Source organism: Adiantum capillus-veneris, chromosome 4, assembly GCF_014529385.1.
Source record: "Adiantum capillus-veneris isolate H3 chromosome 4, ASM1452938v2, whole genome shotgun sequence".
Lineage (NCBI taxonomy): Eukaryota > Viridiplantae > Streptophyta > Polypodiopsida > Polypodiales > Pteridaceae > Adiantum > Adiantum capillus-veneris.
The window spans coordinates 50,203,471-50,222,252 of NC_140934.1; the positions used below are offsets into that span (position 1 = coordinate 50,203,471).

At 44.4% G+C, this 18,782-nt stretch overlaps 1 protein-coding gene across 4 annotated transcripts in view; it reads right to left on the reverse strand.

The window, feature by feature from the left end:
• Positions 1–3,087: 3,087 nt before the first annotated feature.
• The window catches only part of LOC147459138 (uncharacterized), a 267,221-nt gene continuing 251,526 nt past the window's right edge, over positions 3,088–18,782 (reverse strand). For all 4 annotated transcript variants that reach the window (XM_086510478.1, XM_086510479.1, XM_086510480.1 and 1 more), the window contains 4 exons: positions 6,058–6,138; positions 5,804–5,963; positions 5,611–5,722; positions 3,088–4,058 (listed from right to left, as the gene is read on the reverse strand). In XM_086510478.1, the coding sequence (XP_086366604.1) occupies positions 3,282–4,058; positions 5,611–5,722; positions 5,804–5,963; positions 6,058–6,138 (1,130 nt within the window). In that variant the 3' untranslated portion in view covers positions 3,088–3,281. The remainder of the gene's footprint in view (positions 4,059–5,610; positions 5,723–5,803; positions 5,964–6,057; positions 6,139–18,782) is intronic.

The following is an 18,782-nucleotide window of genomic DNA, read 5'->3' on the forward strand; positions in this document are numbered from 1 at the left end:
CGCTTGGGTGGTGACACATGGCAAGTAGAGGGAGTCGTGGTCTAGAGACACCATGGCCAGTTCACTGCCACCACAGTTTGGAGATAAGCTAGGTGGACCTCTAGAGATATTTTTCTTAGCCGTTGGTTGCTGCCCTTTATAATTGTACTTATGCTTAGTTGGTTTTGGGGATATCTAGGTATTTGTACGAGTCATTGAATCTAGCTCGAGATTGATTGAAAAACCATTTAGACTATTGTGGATGTGACGCTCACATTAAAATAGGGTACTCACGGGTTGCATTGTGCATTGTTTGAAAGCATAGAAAGGAGGTTCGAAGCAACATTCAAAGTGTAATGGACATAGATGTATTGTTTGTGCCGTCCCATGATCGCATAAGAATTGTGAATAGACAGGTGCAAGATCCGAAAAATGCAGCCAAAAATTTACATATACAGCTTAGGGAGGCAAATGATGTGGCATCTTTCTAGGAGCTCCCCCTATAGGAGCTACTGTGTATCCTTTGTGTGCTCATGCACATTCCATTGCGGTTTCACAGTCAAAATGCATTACCCACTATTGTCAATGTCACTCCTAGTGTTGTTGATGTGCCTGTCCCAACATACACAGTGACAGATACTCCATTGAATACCCATGGTGCAGAGAAGCTGACGACCATAGGGTCTCTACATCCTGCTTTAGCTTCATCTTAGTTTGGAGGCTCATATGCTGTCTCTTTCTCCGAGCCACCCCCATCCCATTATGCTTCGACTTTTGATGGGTTTTCAAGCTATCAGCCACCCACCCCATTGCCCCTTACATTGCCTCTCTCCACTTGTTGCTCATGGGACCGGCATGCCATATCAGATGTACCCTCATCCAAGGTATGACCCATATCCTCCCCCACATGAGTGACCCCAATCCCCAAAATCATTGGAGCATCAATAATTCGATGGGTTCTTCCCCTTTCTTATGTACATATCACCAGGTTTACTATAAAGTCACTAGTTAGCTATACCACTACTCTCGAGGATAGTGAGTGGCCTTGTGGTGGGTAACTGCAGCAAGCTATGTTGTGATGGGACATGGCCAATAGTTACGGTTGGCTTTGGACAACGTCACATTGGGTGGACTCACAATTGGGTTGTGACATGGGGGTGGTAAAGGGAGTGGTGGTCTAGAGGACATCCTGGCCAATTCATTGCCGCGACAATTCAGAGATAGGCGTAGCTGGACTATTAGAGATGTTTGTGTTTACAAGCATTGACTGCCCTGTATGATTGTACATATGCTAAGTTGGTTTTGAGGATATGTAGGTGTTGTATGAGTCATTTAGTCGGGAGTCTTGTATTTCAACATAGCACTTGCACACCTGCAAGTCTCCCTACACAATTGGAGCCTCAACACTCAATATTTCCGTGAGTCTTGGGCTTGGAGCTGAGTGTGGTGCTAGCTAGAGTCTGTATTGGTTCCATGAGTTTAGTCAAATTTTCATTGGGTTTGGAGTTTGTTGTTGAATCATTTTGGTTATCGTCTTGCTTTGTTTTATATTACTCTACAATGTTTGTTTCTATGTTTGAAGTGAAATATCTTGTATATTGCACTAAGGAGCACCTACAATAGAGAGCACCACATAGATTCCTTGCTACAATCCATTTTATAAAAGAGGGATAGTGCATATGAAACTTCAAAGGTCGTAGAGAAAATTTTTATCACAGGAGGAAAAAAAGAGCAAAGCAAGTGTTAAAAAGTAGCTTCAGAAGCTCACCATGGCCAATGATGAAGATATAATTAGCCTAGATAATAGGCTAAATAGCATTGCCACCTAGCTCACATACATCAAATGTGAGGTGCCAAAGGATGAAAGGTAGAGCTTTTGAGGGCCTTACCCCATCATTTGGTCATTAATTTATCATACTTTAAGAGAAGAAGCATATTCCTTCCATGCAAGATGTGATCAACTAACTATATGATGATGAGAGAAAGCATGCCACGCTTGAAGGGGAGGAGCTTTAGTGGTATCATCTAGTTATGCAGAAGTGATATGTGGCAAGATCCATCATCTTCAAAAGGACTACTACATCAAAAAGTTTTGCATGCATTGTGGGAAGAAGGGACACTATGCTTCCAACTACCATCGAAAAAACCGATCCAAGTGCATGAACAAAAGCAAGCCAGTCCTACCACTATTCTCTAGCTCAAGGGGAGGTCTTTCCTATCCTTTATGGATGGAGACCCGCATGACATTGAGTGTCTTCTACCTTTTGCTATAGTCCAAAGCCCAAGGAACAAGTTGTTGGAGCATGGGATATGTCCTATGAGAACCCAACCCTGGAGCTTATTATATGAGCATCAATACATATCATCTCCTAGTCCAATTGGAGCGTTTGTTGTGGCATCTGATTATGTGACAGTGCATTTGCATCCTTGTTGGTAGTTAAGCATTCACTAGAGTCCAAAAGCACCCCTAGAAAGAGGGGTATGCTTTCAACCTTGGCTGCTTGGCTCCTTTGATAAAAGAAGCCTTCTAGTACACACTTCTACATAATACAAGTTATGTCTACTTTGTTGTGTCTTTATTATGAATGGTTTATCAATGTTTCCTCTCTAATCGGCATAAACTTCATGCCATCAAGTATAATTGGGACTATCGATGTACTTTTAGACATGCAAGTATTAGTCAAGAGCTTTGGGCTTGTTTTATTTGTTTCAAATGAGAACCATTCCGCTTTTTTTTTTTCCCTCATAGGCTTGAGTAGCCTTTTAGAGACATCAACATACTATTTCTTTCTTCCAAGGACTGAGTAATTACACTCTTTTGTAATATCAAGATGTCTAGTTTCTCACATGTATGTATTAGGATGGTGAAACATGTGTTTGCAATTCACATTCTTGGAGAGCCTTTGGATCACAGCCAAAACTGTGGCATTCTCGAAGTGGAATGTAGAATAATGGATGTATTCAACTTGTCCCAAGTTGGACTTCGACATCTACAAGACATTAATAGATCTTTGTGTGTTCTTTTCTTTCATTTCAACTCACTCATTTTTCATTCAAGACGGGTATCTTTTCATATGATGGTTGTAACATTTATAGAACAATTTTGCCTTTTGCAAACCTTAATACTCTTTTAAATTGTTTTCTCTATCAAGGATAATAAACATCAGGTGAAACTTATAATGTCTTTCAGCATTGCTTCACTATTAGGAAGACAAGAAGAGGACTAGAGCAAGAGAATGGTCCGTCACTCACAATACACCTTAAGAAGAGGGAAAAGGGCAATCTGTGCTTTGCTTAAACTTTTAGCTGCTAGACTCAGAAGCACGCTTCATAACTAGCAAACTGTCGGTACAAAATCGAGCTTGCAACACAGAGGAGAGCTCAGAAGCAAGGAGGTCAGGCAGAGAGAAGACTATGTCATTATCCTCAACACTTTCATGAGGGGAAGGTGCACCTCCTTCGTCAGTACGTGGGGACCGATGCAGTGCTTCGTCGCATGCAGCCAAAAACTCATTCATGGTGGCCACTGCTTTCTCACTGAATAGAGAGCAAACTTCCAACTGAGAACCTGCACTGTCGTCGTCATCATCGGCCTCTTGCTGTCTTTCACCCTGCTTCTTTCCACAAGTGCTATCTATCTTTACCTCACCATCAGCATTACTTGTTCTCATCTCATTATCATCCATCTTACTTGCTCTTATCTCATTGCAGTCAATCTTACTCATTCTTATCTGTTTGTTGTCAATGTTGCTGGCTCTCTTCTTAGCACGGTCTATGCTGCTTGATCTTTTCTGACTGTTGCAAATGCTGCTAGCGCCTCTATCATAATTATCGACTCTAGAGATTGCCTCAGATGATATGGAGGTTGTGATACCACCCCCCTTCTCTGAATTGCTTTGCTGCTCAGACGCCATCAGCTCAAAGGATATGAGGCTCTGCTCACTCAGCTTAGATCCTCTGCATGCTCCTGTGCTCCTCACAAACGTATTGCTGCCTGTTCGATTATCATCAGACTCATCTGTTCCCCTTACATTCTCCCGTATCTCAGCCTCCTGTTCGGACTGGCCGTGCAGAAGGTTCTGCATAAATGGCATGAGTTAGTTCTATACTGATGAGTACATGCACGTATACATATGATCAAAGTAGTGTTAATTAGACTCGTAGCTTCTCCTTTGAACAAACAAAGCTTCGACTACAGCAGAGAAGGATTCAAGTCTTAAGACTCTCACTATCACCAACTACATAACGGCTGGCAATGTGGCATCAACACATTTAAATTTGGGGGCAACATTTGATTAGATGAGCAGGCACGGATTAATAGCAGGTGCCCCTAAGTGCTCCCCCATAGGCCCTCTAAAGGCGCACTTGGAGGGCCCTCTTAACTGTTTCAGCGCTCCCCATAGCTACCCACGGACTCCAGCTTGCAGTTCAGAAAATTTCTACAGCTACGTACTGCATTTTCGCTGGGGGGTTAGAGGGCTCCCTCTATATTGGAGGGCCCTCAAAACTTTTAATAGTTGCATTTTAAGAATAACACATCCCCATAGGAAGCAAGTCACGTTTTGTAGGGTCCAATTTTGGGAAAAGGACAATGAGAAAACCTAGTGCAGGAGGTCAAAAGGTGGAGTCACCTACAGTAGCAAGTCATTTCTTGAAAACAAGGGCCCTTTTGTATCTAGAGGGTCCCCCCCCCCCCCCCCGGGGGCCTAGAGGCGTTTTGAAAATGCCCTACATTTTTGGAAAAAATAAAGGGTGTATGGGTCTACCTCTCAGGATTTAAAGAGCCCCTCAAAAGCACCTTTAGAGGGCATATGGGGGAGCCCTGATTTAAAGAGCCCCTCAAAAGCACCTCAAAAGCACCTTTAGAGGGCATATGGGGGAGCCCTCTTACTTCAACTACCCCACACACTAATGCTTCGCCTTTTCAATGGCTGGTTAGCACAAGCTATAGCGCTGCTGTTGCCAAAGCACCGCTTTCTTGTGTGCAACCTACTACCACAGGGTCTACGGGGTGCGTCTACTGCCGCAATTAGAGTCTTCAACACTGTGCAGGCCCTTGATAATGGAGGCTGTATGGTGGAACCCTCTAACACCATTGAAGACTCTAAAAACAGGGGGGTTACTTCAACTACCCCCAGAGACTAATGCTTCGCCTTTTCAATGGCTGGTTAGCACAAGCTATTAATTTGCCTGGAATAGCGCTGCTGCTGCCAAAGCACCGCTTTCTTGTGTGCATCTACTGCCACAATAGAGTCTTCAACACTGTGCAGGCCCTTGAAAATGGAGGCTGTATGGGGGAACCCTCTAACACCATCGAAGACTCTAAAAACAGATAGATACAAAAGCCACGATTAACATTCCTTTGTCTCTTTTCACAAAACCATTGTGAGCTGGCTGAGTATTCATCCTAAAAGCTCTAGCTCCTTGGAACATTAAAGATATCAAAGCCAGTATAAACATTCCTTTGTTCCGTTCTCATAACCATGGTGAGCTGGCTCTCTATCGATCTTCAAAACATCATTCGAATAAGAATACTGGATACAATGACTTTTAGATGTTAGAGACATTTTGAACGAAAGCGGAACAAAAATTCAGAGACATTTTGAACGAAAGTGAAACAAAAATTCTTACTTTTATTTCCTGAGAAGACCATATTTGACAGCCTTGGTCTGAGGCACCTTCTGGTCCACAAGGGTATAGAGCACTAGTCAACTCTTGTGGCGTCAAAGTTACATCTTCCAGCCTAGGGAGAAAAAATTATTGCTCCAAATTTTATGCATACCCTAATACATTGCTCATTCCATAAACAATTGTAATTCCTTACAAGGTCCCTGTGATGGCTGCGTGTGCCTTCTTCAAAGCTAGCTCCACTTCAGAATCTTTGCAAAGATACAGCAGTAAGATCCGCCATGGCAACCCACTATTGAAAGAAAGCATGCTATACAGGATCTCCTTCATGCGTTCTCCACAAATGTAGCCATTATCTGACAGCATCCAGATTTAGTTAGGCTTTCGCTTAAGTGAATGCTCAACCCCTACAATCAAAGCCTTTTCAAAGCATGGAAGTTTCCTATCTACCTGTATCAAACCACAACTTAGTACCCAAAAACTGAGGTAGCTGTAAAAAGGAGCTTCCTTCGTCAGCTGCATCTTTCATTGCTGTGAAATAACATTAAAACATGAAAAACCTGAAGACACAATTTTGATCTTCCATCAAAAACAGTTTTTACAACATCTTGTCCCTTGAAATGAGGTTGAATGAAGTATTTAGTTTAACAGACGTACAGGCAAAGGAACTGATATTGATGTAATTTCCACCTTTGCAGTGTACATTCAAGCAATTCCTGGGGTTGAGTCTTGGAAGCAATTTTTATGCCATATATTGTCAGCTGTGTGGCCAAGAGCTGGTTCTATGGATATAGATGGCCCATGAAGGCGGACTTTCCAGTTTATTTTCTATGAGGCTCCATGGTTGTGCCGAGATGTATGGGGGCAATTGAGAGACAGCCCTTGATTTGGATCAGGGTGGCCATCAGCTGCGAAAGAGGACTCATATAGGCTAGGCCAAATGGGATGGAGGTCCTGTCGTATCCTTGCTTCACTCGTCAGAGGCCATATTAATAGATGTGAGTTTTATCGGTGGGGCGCATGGAGTCCATAGAGGGATTGCAATTTGCAAGGCTGAGATTGAGGAAGTTATTCCGGATGATTGGCATGCAGTGAGTTCTTGGGAGATGACTATCCCACCCATGACAGTTTGTGAGGTTACTTTGACCGCCACAATCACCCATTATCAATTCAGTTGAGATTTTAGGTTATCGGGTTCGGAGCTTCCCTATTAGTTCCTTGAAATCATCTGGCAGCATAAGAGAGTGGTTGGTTCTTGTGACGCCATGTCAGATCATAGAGTCTCTACATCAGTGCCAGTTTGACCGTTTTCTTACATATCCATAGAGAGACACTGCTGGCACCTGTAGTGGCAGCAGAGGGTGGCAGATAGTCACACATTACAGACTTCTTCTAGAGGACCACAACCCTACCGCCACTCGTCACACAGATAGAGAGAAGGGTCACTCTACAGCAAGCTCAAACGGTCAAAGCTAGGAGACGACCCCAAGCTCTAGGATATAGAGCTTCGAGATCCATCGCATTCAGATCCTCGAGACCCAGACTTGCCACCGCTAGGCAGCCCAAGGAGATTTGCTCAGATGCTAGAAGACCAAACTGCAATGGTACACGCAACCCTTAAAACCAAACCCACCCATGTACCATATCTTACATCCCCAATTTGACATTGGATGGAGCTAGTCAGCTTGATGCACTTCATGATTGTAATTCACTCAGCATACAGATGTGCACCCATACCTCATGTATCTTGTATCCTAGCCTCTATAAGCGTAAAAAGATCTTTCTTTCTCTTCCTATGAGACATCGTGGGGACATTTTATAGAGTGTTTTCTTCATCGGGCTCCCAAGGCATTGCTTTATTTGTGGTAGGGCAGGACATATGGTAGCTACATGTACACGGAGAGTGGACCGTCTAGAGCATAGACATCAGCTACAAAGAGACAAGAGACTCAACAGACGTCTAGGTACTAGGAGAGTAGACGCAGAGAGAGTTAAGAGGACAGGAAGCAAAGAAAAGGAGAAGATAAAAAAAGACAGACAATGTCTCCTCCGGCTATCTGGTCTGTGGGGATGGGAATGGAGGGAGCTTTGGAGGACATGGCCTTTTCATGTTCGCTTGTGAATTGTTCAGAGTATCATGATGGCCTATGTTTAGTTCTATTTGCCATTATTGCATTGGCATCGGCATTGTCTCGCTTCTCTCATGTCATCCATTTTGTCCATAGTTACCTGGAACACGGAACGGGAACGGTGACGGGCCTCCCTGCGGAACGGGGGAACGGGAAGGGGTCCGAAACGGGAACGGGAGGCTAAAAAAACACCCAAATAATGTTATTTTTAGCATTATGTGTTTGAATATGTACTAGAGTCCTTTGACTCTAATATCCACAAAAAATACAATTCGAAGACCATTCAACCTTATTATGACTTGATTGGGATGTGCAGCGCCCAGAGTACATAGTACATACACAACATTGAACAAACACAATGCCCATACACAATTGTCAATAACATATGTAATTACAGATTAGAGCTCTCAAATAATTGCAAGAGTAGAAGTCAGAGATAACACTTTTCGCTTAATTTTGGCTAACAAGGCCCGCCAAGGCCCTACAAAAAAACCAAAGGTGACATATACCATAATGAGAGTCGAAACTACAAGGGGGCCAAACCAGTGACCAGAATACCAAAAGACTGAAGGTGACAAATACCATAAAGATGCTAGTAGCTACAAATGTCAAAGAGGGCAAAGCTCAAGCAGCCATACAAAAAGGTAAAGATAATGGAAGTCCTAAAGTCACAACTCTTGAGCCTCAAGACTCAAGAGCCACTAGCCTGAGAGGCCTCCCAATTCGTAGTAGCCGGTTGTAAATCATGCACATCCTCCCATTCCTCATCATCGAGCTCTAGGCCCGGATCGATCTCAGCCACAGATGAAGTACCTGGTGTTGGTGGATGTGCATCTTCACCTGCCTGAGGAGCCTCTTGCTCCATCTCCCACTGTGTAAAAGGATTTGTCTGTTTGTTTGTACTCTTGCAAAGCATTTTCAAATTTGCATTGACAAAGACAAGATCATTAGCCTTCTCTACTCCAAGCCGATTCCTCTTCTTGGAAGCAATGTGGCTAAAGGTACTCCACAATTGCTCCAAGCATGAGGTACTAATTGATTGGCTGAGAATACGGATCGCCAATCTCTAAGGTTCAGGGCCATCATAGCCATAGTCCTCCCACCATAGCACTGAACCTATCTTCCTGCGATCAATCGGAGCATCTGGATTGCAATGACCCCCGCATCTCTCTGTACTCTCTCAACTGATCTCTGACAATGCATCGCCCATCTCTGTATAGAACCATCTTGTTTAAGATCTCTGTAAATTGGTTCATGACTTCTCTATCTGTCTCTTGTCCTTCATCTTGGAACTCTGGATCCACCATGTCCGCTGCCCTGTGCAAAGGAGATGCATATGAATTCCACCTGGATCTCCTCATATTGCTCTACTTCCGGCTCAAGCTGTGCAAGCTGCTCAATCATGCGGTCCATCGCCTCATAAATCTTGCCAATGCAAGGATCCATGCCATCCAGAACTCGAAGCAAATGAACCACCGGTTTTACCTGTGTGTCTAGACTCTTGAGCTCCTTCCAAAAATCAAGATCCTCTGCCTTATCCTTGCACAAAATCCCTGCAATTGTCTTTGCATAGGGGGAGGTGGTAAACTCATCATTGATGAAGACATGTCGGACCGCATTTTGACATTCAGACAGCCTGCGCACAAGAAGAAAGTTGAATGTGAAGCGGATGTCTGAATACTTTAGAAGCACTTTGTCGCCCGACCTGTTGAGGTACTCACTCCGAACCAAGTTGTGATTGTTGATGAAAGTAACAATGTTTACTGCATCAGCAATGACAAGAGCGATGCAGTCTAGCTTGCCGATGTTTTTTAGCAGGTTGCTCAAGCAGTGTGCCATGCAAAAGCACACTATCACATGCAGATAGTGGCCCTCTATAATAGCTGCTGCTGCCTTGTTTGATGCCTCCCCATCTGTGACAAAGGCCACCACGTGTTGCTCACCGATCGATTCTATGGCCGCTGTCCAATCTGCACAGAGGACATCGGTGGACTTGCCACTCTCGGTGGCATCATGAGAGTGCACAAAGTACATCTCTCCACTCGAGTATGCGACGAGACCATGGATAGATCTCTTCCTTGTATCACTCCACCTGTCGGCAATGAGGGAACGCCATGTTTTGCCCAAAGACGCTGAATATTGAGTGTTGCTTGCTCCACGATAGCCTTCTTCGATCGAGCAAAGTGGTTCAGAGAGCCTCTGAAGATGGCGGCACATAGCCGGTGCCATACTCTCCTATCTATTGCACCATGACTTTCCAATACTCCGACCTATTTCGATCAAACGTAGAAGAGGTTAGTATCAAAAAGGCGGAAACGACGATAATGGAAGAAATGAGAGAAGATTGATATATCATAAAACATACCTTGCCACGAAAAATGGGATATGGTCGTGATAGAAGAATCGGGCCACGGCCGCATCCACCTCTATCTTCTTCTTTGGGTCCCAAGAGGTGGCAAGGGTCCTTTGGCGACGAATCAGACTCGATGAAGATCCACCGGCACCTAAACCGGGTAGAGAGGAAGAAGGGAAAATGAGGGTCTTTGGGTCGATACCTTTGTGTGCGGGCTTGGCTTTATGGTTGAATTGCCGATTCTTTACCTTGAGATCCTTCCTCTTCTCGATGGCTACGCTGGTGCAAAATTTCACCTCATGTCTAGGCACTCGAAGAAAGTGTGCCCTCACTTTGTCATGCCCCCCTTTCTGCGTGTAAGAGCATAGCTTGCATGCCCATGCACGAGAACCTCCCGCCGCTGACAAGGTGCCCTCCCAGGTCACTTCATCCCACCACGACCATTCCTTTGTGTTTTGAGTGTTGCCCGCATGAACGGAGGGGGTTGTACAAGAAGAGGCCATGGAGTGATGGATGATGAAGACAAAAGAGAATCGCGATAGAGAGCTTGAGAGAGGCTTCACTTCTTGAGAAGTTGAGAGTCGAGCCTAAGGGAGAGAGAGCTTGAGCCTTGAAGCGTTGAGAGCCTTGAAGGCTTGAGGCTTGAGAGCTTGAGCAATGAGTAGACTGTAGCGCCGAGGGGAGGTTGAAGCTTGAAACTTGAGAGCAAGAGAGAGAGTCTTGAGAAGTTGATTGAACTTGAGAGCAAGAGACTCGAGAGAGCTTGAGAGGAAAGGGTGAGGGGGTGGCTAGTTATATAGGAAACTATATGAGGCTATGAGCCTATGAGGCGTTTTTTAAACCTTTTTCAAAAATGCCCGTTTCTGTCCGTTGCAGGCCGTTCCGAGTACGTTCCAAGTCTGTTCCCCTGTTCGTTCCGGTATCAAGCGGCTTGTCGGAACAACAGCCCGTTCCGGGGCATTCCTCCCATTTCCAGCCGGCCGGAATGCCGTTCCGGCATTCCAAGCCTGAATTTGGCTGTTCCCCGGTAACTCTGATTTTGTCTCGCTTGTGGCGTACTCATGCCCATAAAAAAGACCTGCGTTTGATGTCGATGGAGAAACTATGTACTTCCAAGCGCTTTGGTGGCCTCAATATCTTAGACCTACGCCGGCATGTTCTTGCTCGAAAAGCTATGCTGTTGCCTACTCTTATGCAACAGACTCAGCCGTGGGCTCTAATGTTTGCCGCTTTATGTCAGGATGTTGTTACTCCCTCTTTTGGTCATTGGCAGCCATCTCTTTGGGAGGTCGTGTTTGGCAGGTTGGAAGGGCATATTCTTGGATGCCCTCTCGCCTCTAGTTTCATTTCATCTTGGCAAGAGATTACAATGCATTTATCATGGCATGGTGGTCAGTACCCAGAGGGGAATTTGCTTCGATTGGAGAGCCTTCATTGGAGTCGGGTTTTCTCTCTTGCTTTGGTAGACCGCTCACCTCGACAGGGATTACTTTCTCTCTTCTCGTGGCCTTCGAGTGGTTGGTGATGTGATTGATGAGGCGGGGTACACTTTACAGTTTCCTATTGCTGCTCGTTGTTTTGGATTGGGTATGCATTATCGTCAGATTTGGAGAGACATTCAACACATGCTGGTTGATTTTTTGCCAGTTCCACCTTTGTTTGATGAGGGTCGCGTGGCTGGCTGGTGTCTCCGGGAAACACACTTTCAGGCCATGTCTGCTAGGAATGTCTACGCTCTTCTTTTGCCTCAGCCATGGATTGCTGATCATTGAAACATTGTTACAAGAATATGCGGTCATTTTGTTTTCTTCGGGGAAGATGCCTATTGCACACAATGTCGGGCAATGGTTTGATTTTTTTCTCAAACGCCAGGCTGTCCAAGGTGTTTACTTTGGTGCTCGGGGATTTTACAAAGTCCTTTTGGCAAATATTGATGCCAGGAATTTGTTGTTGGAAATGTCTCCATAGTTCTTTGGTACGCACATGACTCATGTCTTGCCGTGGGCATTAACGCAGAGTCTTATTCCCGGGTAATGGCAATGCTGCAAAGGGTAAAAATGTGGGGTCTAGCGAGTATGGTGCTTGGGTGGTGCCCAAAAAGGCGGTGAAGATTCGCACTCCTCCCTCCTCTCATAATTATGTTCCACTATGAATGCAAATAAGAATGTATCGTTCAAGCAGCTTCCATGTAATGACAATCGTGATTGACGCATGGGAAAAAGCGATGCATTTTTATAAAGATGTACTCATTGGTGAGACTTCTACCCCACATTTGAATTCCGCAAAAACCAGTTCCGCAATGAATCAACACATTGGCTCTTGCACAGATGCGGTAGAAAAAGACGTGCACATGGGCATGTCCACATAGTTCCTCCTTTTTTGTTGCTTTTGTACATATGATCTCTCATGCATGATTACATCAGATGCATCTCATTTAATGTGCAGGGTTTTGTAACCTTGATAAATGGTGACTAACCTGGCACTATATAATTACATGTGGGTTGATATAGTGGTTTTGCGAATACATAATAAGCACGAGTTTGTAGGTTAGTGCTCCTATTTTGCGGGTTATTGGATTGCGTATGCTGGTTTGCATGATTACTCTCGAGTAATGATATTGGTTGGGCATGAGTATAAGCCAATTTTTAGGCAATCCTTACGTTTTGCCTGGGAAGTGGGTGATATAACTTCAGACATGCATCAATTTGCCTATGAAAGCTTTTAGTCCTTTTTTGCGGATGAACACTTTTGTGTTCACGTGTTTGTATTTGCTCTTTTCTATGGGTTTTCCTCGCCTTGAGGTTTCCCACTTATAAATTAATCCCAAAGATTTACAAAGAAAAAGTGTGTGTGTGTGTGTGTGTGTGGGGGGGGGTGGGTCTTTTCAAGGACTTTGAGAGAAAGAACATCTTCTTCTATGTACCTCTGTGTGCGAGTGTGTGTGTGTGTGTGTGTGTGTGTGTGTGTGTGTGTGTGTGAGGGGTGTGTGTGGTGAGAGAGAGGGGAGCGAGAGAGAGCGAACGTCTGAGGCACCCGTCAGTTGTGTCGCGAGCCTTCTGCTGGCCTGCGTGTTCTTGCCTGCGCGCTTCAGCATCTGCGCGAGCCCCTGCCTGGCGTGACTCTGCTCCTGCCCGCTTCAACGGTTATGTGATAGGTCTGCCTACGACGACTGATTAGTTGGTGTGACAGCGTCTACACCAAACTGCCTTGACATATCTGGCTGCTGAAGCCGGTTGGGTAGCTCTACATGTATGCGGACCTGAAAGTGTTCGAAGTACAAAGTGTCTTGTAGGGATTTTGTACAGAGTAGTGCAATGGATTTTGCATCCTTCCTCTGTGTGTGCGCGTGTGTGTGGGTCTGTAAAGCAGTGACAGTTGGTTTCGGGTGTAGTGAATCCTTCTGCCATTTGTTTGTCGGGCGACCCTGCCTTGCGCAACTCCTACAATGCGCAAGCCTTTTAAGCACGACGGTGGTCGAAGATGATTTACATGCACGCGACCCTTCTGTCAGATTCTCGTGTGAGTGACAATGGGTGTGTGTGTATTTACTTTAGCAAGAGGTTCTTTTTGTCGGTGTATTCAGCAGAGTCCTTGCTAAGAAAGCCTTAAAAAATAAAAATATAAAAGGTATATAAATATATTGAGTGGGTGTTAGTCCAGAGTGTGTTCTAGAAAGTGAAGTGTTGATTAGATATGGCAGAAGAAGCTGTATATAAGCGTAGGAAACAAGTGGATCTTTCCACGATGGATGCTGCAAATATCATCAAAGAGTGTTTGTCAGAGGATTTTGTTGATGCTCGGAATGCTTGGAAAGGTCAGCAGCCAACTACCGAAGTGGTTATTCCGGTTCAACAGATTATGGATCCATTAGCACCGTATGCGTTGAATGCGGTCATTTTGTTCTTCCCTGGCAAGATGCCCTCGGCATAGGATGTAGGTCAATGGGTTGATTTCCTGTTGATAAGACAAGTTGTTCGAGGAGTGTATTTTGGTGCCCGTGGCTTTTATGAGGTGTTACTGTTGGCAGACATGGAAGCTCACTTGCAAATATTGGAAATGTCGCTCTTGTTTTTCAATATGCAAATGACACATGTATTGCCTTGGGCACTTATAAAGACTATCAGAGCTTGATTCGACATAGGTGCCCAGTTTGGGTGGATGTAACAAACTGTTGACGTGTCGACCTATTGAAGAACGGAGCTACCGGCTGAGGGGCCTAAACCCTAGAGGAAGCAGAAGCAACAGAAGCAACAGCAATAGATTTCTGGAAATTCCGCTGACTGCTGACGTGGCAGAACTGTACGGATTTTCGCTTTTCACGCTGGCAATGCCGACATGGCAGAACTGTACGGATTTCCGCTTTTTACCCTGGCAGTGCTGACGTGGCAAGATTGTACGGATTTTGATGATTTATGCTAGCAACTTTTTGGCATTGCTTTTGGATCAGAAGCTTTTGAGTTTTGAAGGCTTTTCATTGTAACTGCTTTTCAGGCCAAGGGCCTTTAAATATGAGGTTAGGGCTCATTCTTTGGCATGCTTCCTGGAGAAGGTGCAGAGTCTCGAGTACCGGCTTGTACTGTGTTGATGCAATATAAAGAAATACCGAAAGGGGCGCCAAGGTTTGGGGCCAATACTCTCTGGGGCGGAATTCCGCCACTCAGTGTCACGTGTCGTCTCTCTCTTTCAGTTCAGTTGTTATTGAAGTGCTAAAAGTCTATTCAGTCTGTTCTTTTCTATTGGCACGTGGCGCCCGTCTTGTGACAGTGGAAATAGTTGGATTTCCACAAACTTGAAAGCATTTTTTGCCTCTCCGAGCTGCTCAGTTGGGCAAAGTGATATGCCCCCCAAATTTGGATACTAATTCCAATAGATTTTGTGTGTTGTGGGATACGGATACGTCGACGCCGTCAGGAATAACGGTCGACTCTGGTGATCCGATGGTAGGCAAAAGGCCGTTCAAACTCAAATGGGAAAAATTTGTAGGTGCATGTTTCAGTTGTGGAAAATTTGGCCATATGCAATCTGAGTGCCAGGAATCTTTGCTGAAACTACCGCCTTCTGTTGTTCCGACATCTGGAACCCATGTTGCCTCCCCCTCCTCTGCATTTGTGAGACCAAAGATGGGGGATGCTAATGGAAGCATGCAGGCCAAACAAAGGGAAAGACCAAAATAAAAGCATGCCTAATGTGCATCCTACTACAAAGACAGATACCAAGGGTAAAGCTAAAATGACAGATTCTACTGATGGTTGGCAAACTCCAAAGAAGCCAGTTAAGCCCCATGTTTCGCCTATTTCAAGAAATTATGTGCCTGCTTTGGATGCGAGAAGTGGTGGATCTTCCACATCTACATCACATGATCATAGGTCACTCGTTGAAGCGTGGGACAGAGTGGTACAGTCATATAAAGATGCTCTTCTTGGACCGACATCTGGGTCGTTGCCTCTCCATCGGAATCCTCACCAAGGAATGCATATGGAGTCCGCTTCATTGACTGTTAGTATGGAGGCGGATGTGCCCATGGGCAATACCACTTGATGATAGTGCCTCATGCTTCTCTTGTAAATACTGTACAGATGTATTCTCCTCGTAGATGCTTTACGTATAATGTGCGTGGTTTGTGCAACCACGACAAGTGGAAGTTAATTTGGCATTATGTCCATACAAATAAAGCAGATATAGTGGTGTTATAGGAGCATAATCAACATGATTTTGTAGGTCAATCTTCGTATTATGCGGGATTTTGGATTGCTTATGCTGGTACTGACTCTTTCTCGGGTGTTTTAATGATGGTGCATCATGAACTGCAGCTGGTTTCAGCACATAATGATCCAACAGGGCCTTGGATGGTAGTTCAATGTCTTGTCCAAGGAAATACTCTGGAATTTGCTGGTATTTATGCTTATGCTGCCTCAGCACAACGAAGTCGTCTTTGGCAAGAGTTGGTCAAATATCCTTGGCGTTCGCATGCTTTTTGGGGAGGGGATTTTAAAATGCACCTGAAAACACGGACAACACAACGGGTCATTCGCATATGTTGAGCTTTGAATTCTCTTCTTGGGATGCCATGGTCAGTAATACGGGTGTCCTAGATCTATGGGCCAACACGCACTCTTCAGAGTGGGGTTATACATTTACTCATAATGCTCACTCTGGATATAGAGCACGTTTGGATCGTTGGTATGTACTGGGCACTCCGCAATATGATATGTTTGCCTGTTATATGAGGATTGATCGTTCTTTCACCTTATCAGATCATTGGCTCTGGGTCTATTTTGAGGCAGTAGATATAGACTCCTCGCTCCTTCGTAAGTGGTTATTGCATATTAATAATGCGTATCTTTCACATGCAACATTTAGAACTTTGATTGAAGCAGTAATTCCTCCACTTGTCTCTCAGATGTTTATTGATGTGGATGTGGCTTGGTATCGCTTTGTCATGCGTATCCAGGCAGTCATAAAGGATTATGGTTCGTGGTACATGTACCACTTGAGAAATAAAGTGCAGGAAGATAAGGCGATATGTCAAGCCTTGGGAAGCCTTGCAGATACTAGAAGGCTTACTGGCTCAGAACAAGAGAAATTATGCATAGCTAAAACCTCGTTGATGCGTAATGATAAGAGAAAACTTGAAAAATGGAAAATTAGATCTACGCAATACGCTTTTATGGATAAAGGTTGTTCATCGAAACACTTCTTTAAGCATTTGCATCATTCGAGGACTTCTACCTCTATCAAAAGGATTAAAGATGAAACTGGGCAATGGACGACCAAGAAAGGGCAATTGGTAGATTCAATGGTGGATCATTTTCAACGTGTTTTTGCCAAGCCTGAAGCCTCCTCGACTGAGGTTTTGCAAGCCAGACAGTTGCTGTTGTCGTATATACATCCTATATTGACAATGAATGATGTAGAAACCCTTGAGGCGAGTTTTATTGAAGATGAATTGCACGACAGTTTGTTGCATCTTGGTCGCTGGAAATCGCCTGGATGGGACGGGCTTACGTTGGAATTTTTTCTTTGCTTTTGGGAATCCCTTAAGCAGCCTCTCCTTTTCATGATAAACCATGCATGGGCCACGCAATTGTGGAAAGAAGGACTGGTGAAATTGTTGTCTAAGCAAGCATTGTGTGAATACTTTTCACATTGGCGACCAATAAGGCTTATGCCGGTTGTTTACAAGTTGTTGTCGAAAATGATAGCTACTCGTGTTGCTGACCATTTGTTTTCCGGCATACATCCGGCTCAATATGGATTTATTTCTCGTAGGCAAATTATGGATAATATTGCCAATGCTTTTATTGGAATTGAGTATGCAAAATATACTGGACAAGATGTGCTTATCATGCATATTGATATAGAGAAAGCATTTGACACTGTTCACTGGGACTTCATTGCTCAGATCATGACGGCTTTGGGCTTTTGGCCCAGGATGCGCCAAGTAGTCTATTTTCTTTACGAAAACAGTCAATCTTCCGAAATTCTTGACGGTGAGCTGACTCGGTTATGGGACCCTGGTCGATCGGTCAGGCAAGGATGCCCTTTGAGTGCTATGTTGTATGCTATTGCTACACATCCTCTGCTGCTGTATTTGGACTCCTTAACAGCATCTGGTCGGCTACATGGACTGCAACTGCCAACTCGTGATCATTTTGTGGCACAAGCGTATGTGGATGACTCCATGTTCTGGCCTAGGAATCATCCTGATGATGTTTGTTGTATAATGGAAGCTTTGCATATTTATGGGTTGGCTGCAGGTCTGCAAGTGAATTTTCGAAAATCTAAATTTTTGTTGTTGCATCAAATGGATTGGCATGCTCTGTTATGGCAAGGTGAGATGGTGAAGCTTGATCATATTGTGAGACATCTTGGTTATCCGTTGGCTTGGTCGGTTAACAATGCGAAATTGTTGCAATGGGTTGAGAATAAACTAAGATCTAATTTGCAGTATTGGAAATTGTCTACCAGGCCGCTCCATGTAAGCCTCAAAATAGTGGAATCTATTTTGGTGGCATATATGCAATTTTCCTACCACTGTTGCATTGGCCACCCCGTCGTCTTCGGGATTTCATGTCTTGGATTCTGGAGCACTTTTGGTCCACTTCCTCTCACAATTACGATTGCTTGAGATGGATAAGCTCTGTACTCCAAAACGTTGTAGTGGTCTGAATATCCTTCATTTGTATTCTCATGTTACAACAAGGAAGGCTACTTTGTTGTTGGTGTTGGTTGAGCAAAAACACTCTTGGACGCAGATGCTTGCGTTTTTGTGCTCTCATGCGGTTTCTACGCCAGCAGCCTTCGGCCATTGGCAACCGTTGTATTGAAATGTGGTTTTCGGTAAAGTTGAAGCTACAATTTTGTGACGTCCCTTTGCTTCCAGTCTAGTGGCGGATTGGAAGATGGTCACGACAATTGTTGTGGAATGGTAGAGATGAGGTCTGTGGAAATTCACTTAGATCGGAGAGTTTGCATTGGAGTAGAGTTTTTGCTCAAACTCTTGTTCAACGCTCTCCTAGACATGCCTACTTTCTCTCCCACAAAGGTATTGACAGTATAGCAGACATCATAGACGCCGAAGGATGGGTGCTCTCGTTCAGACAGGCTACTCATACCTTTGGACTTGGGTTACACTACAAACACTAACAACAAAGTGGCCTTTCAGAGAAGAGCTCGCTGCTGCTGTATCCTCG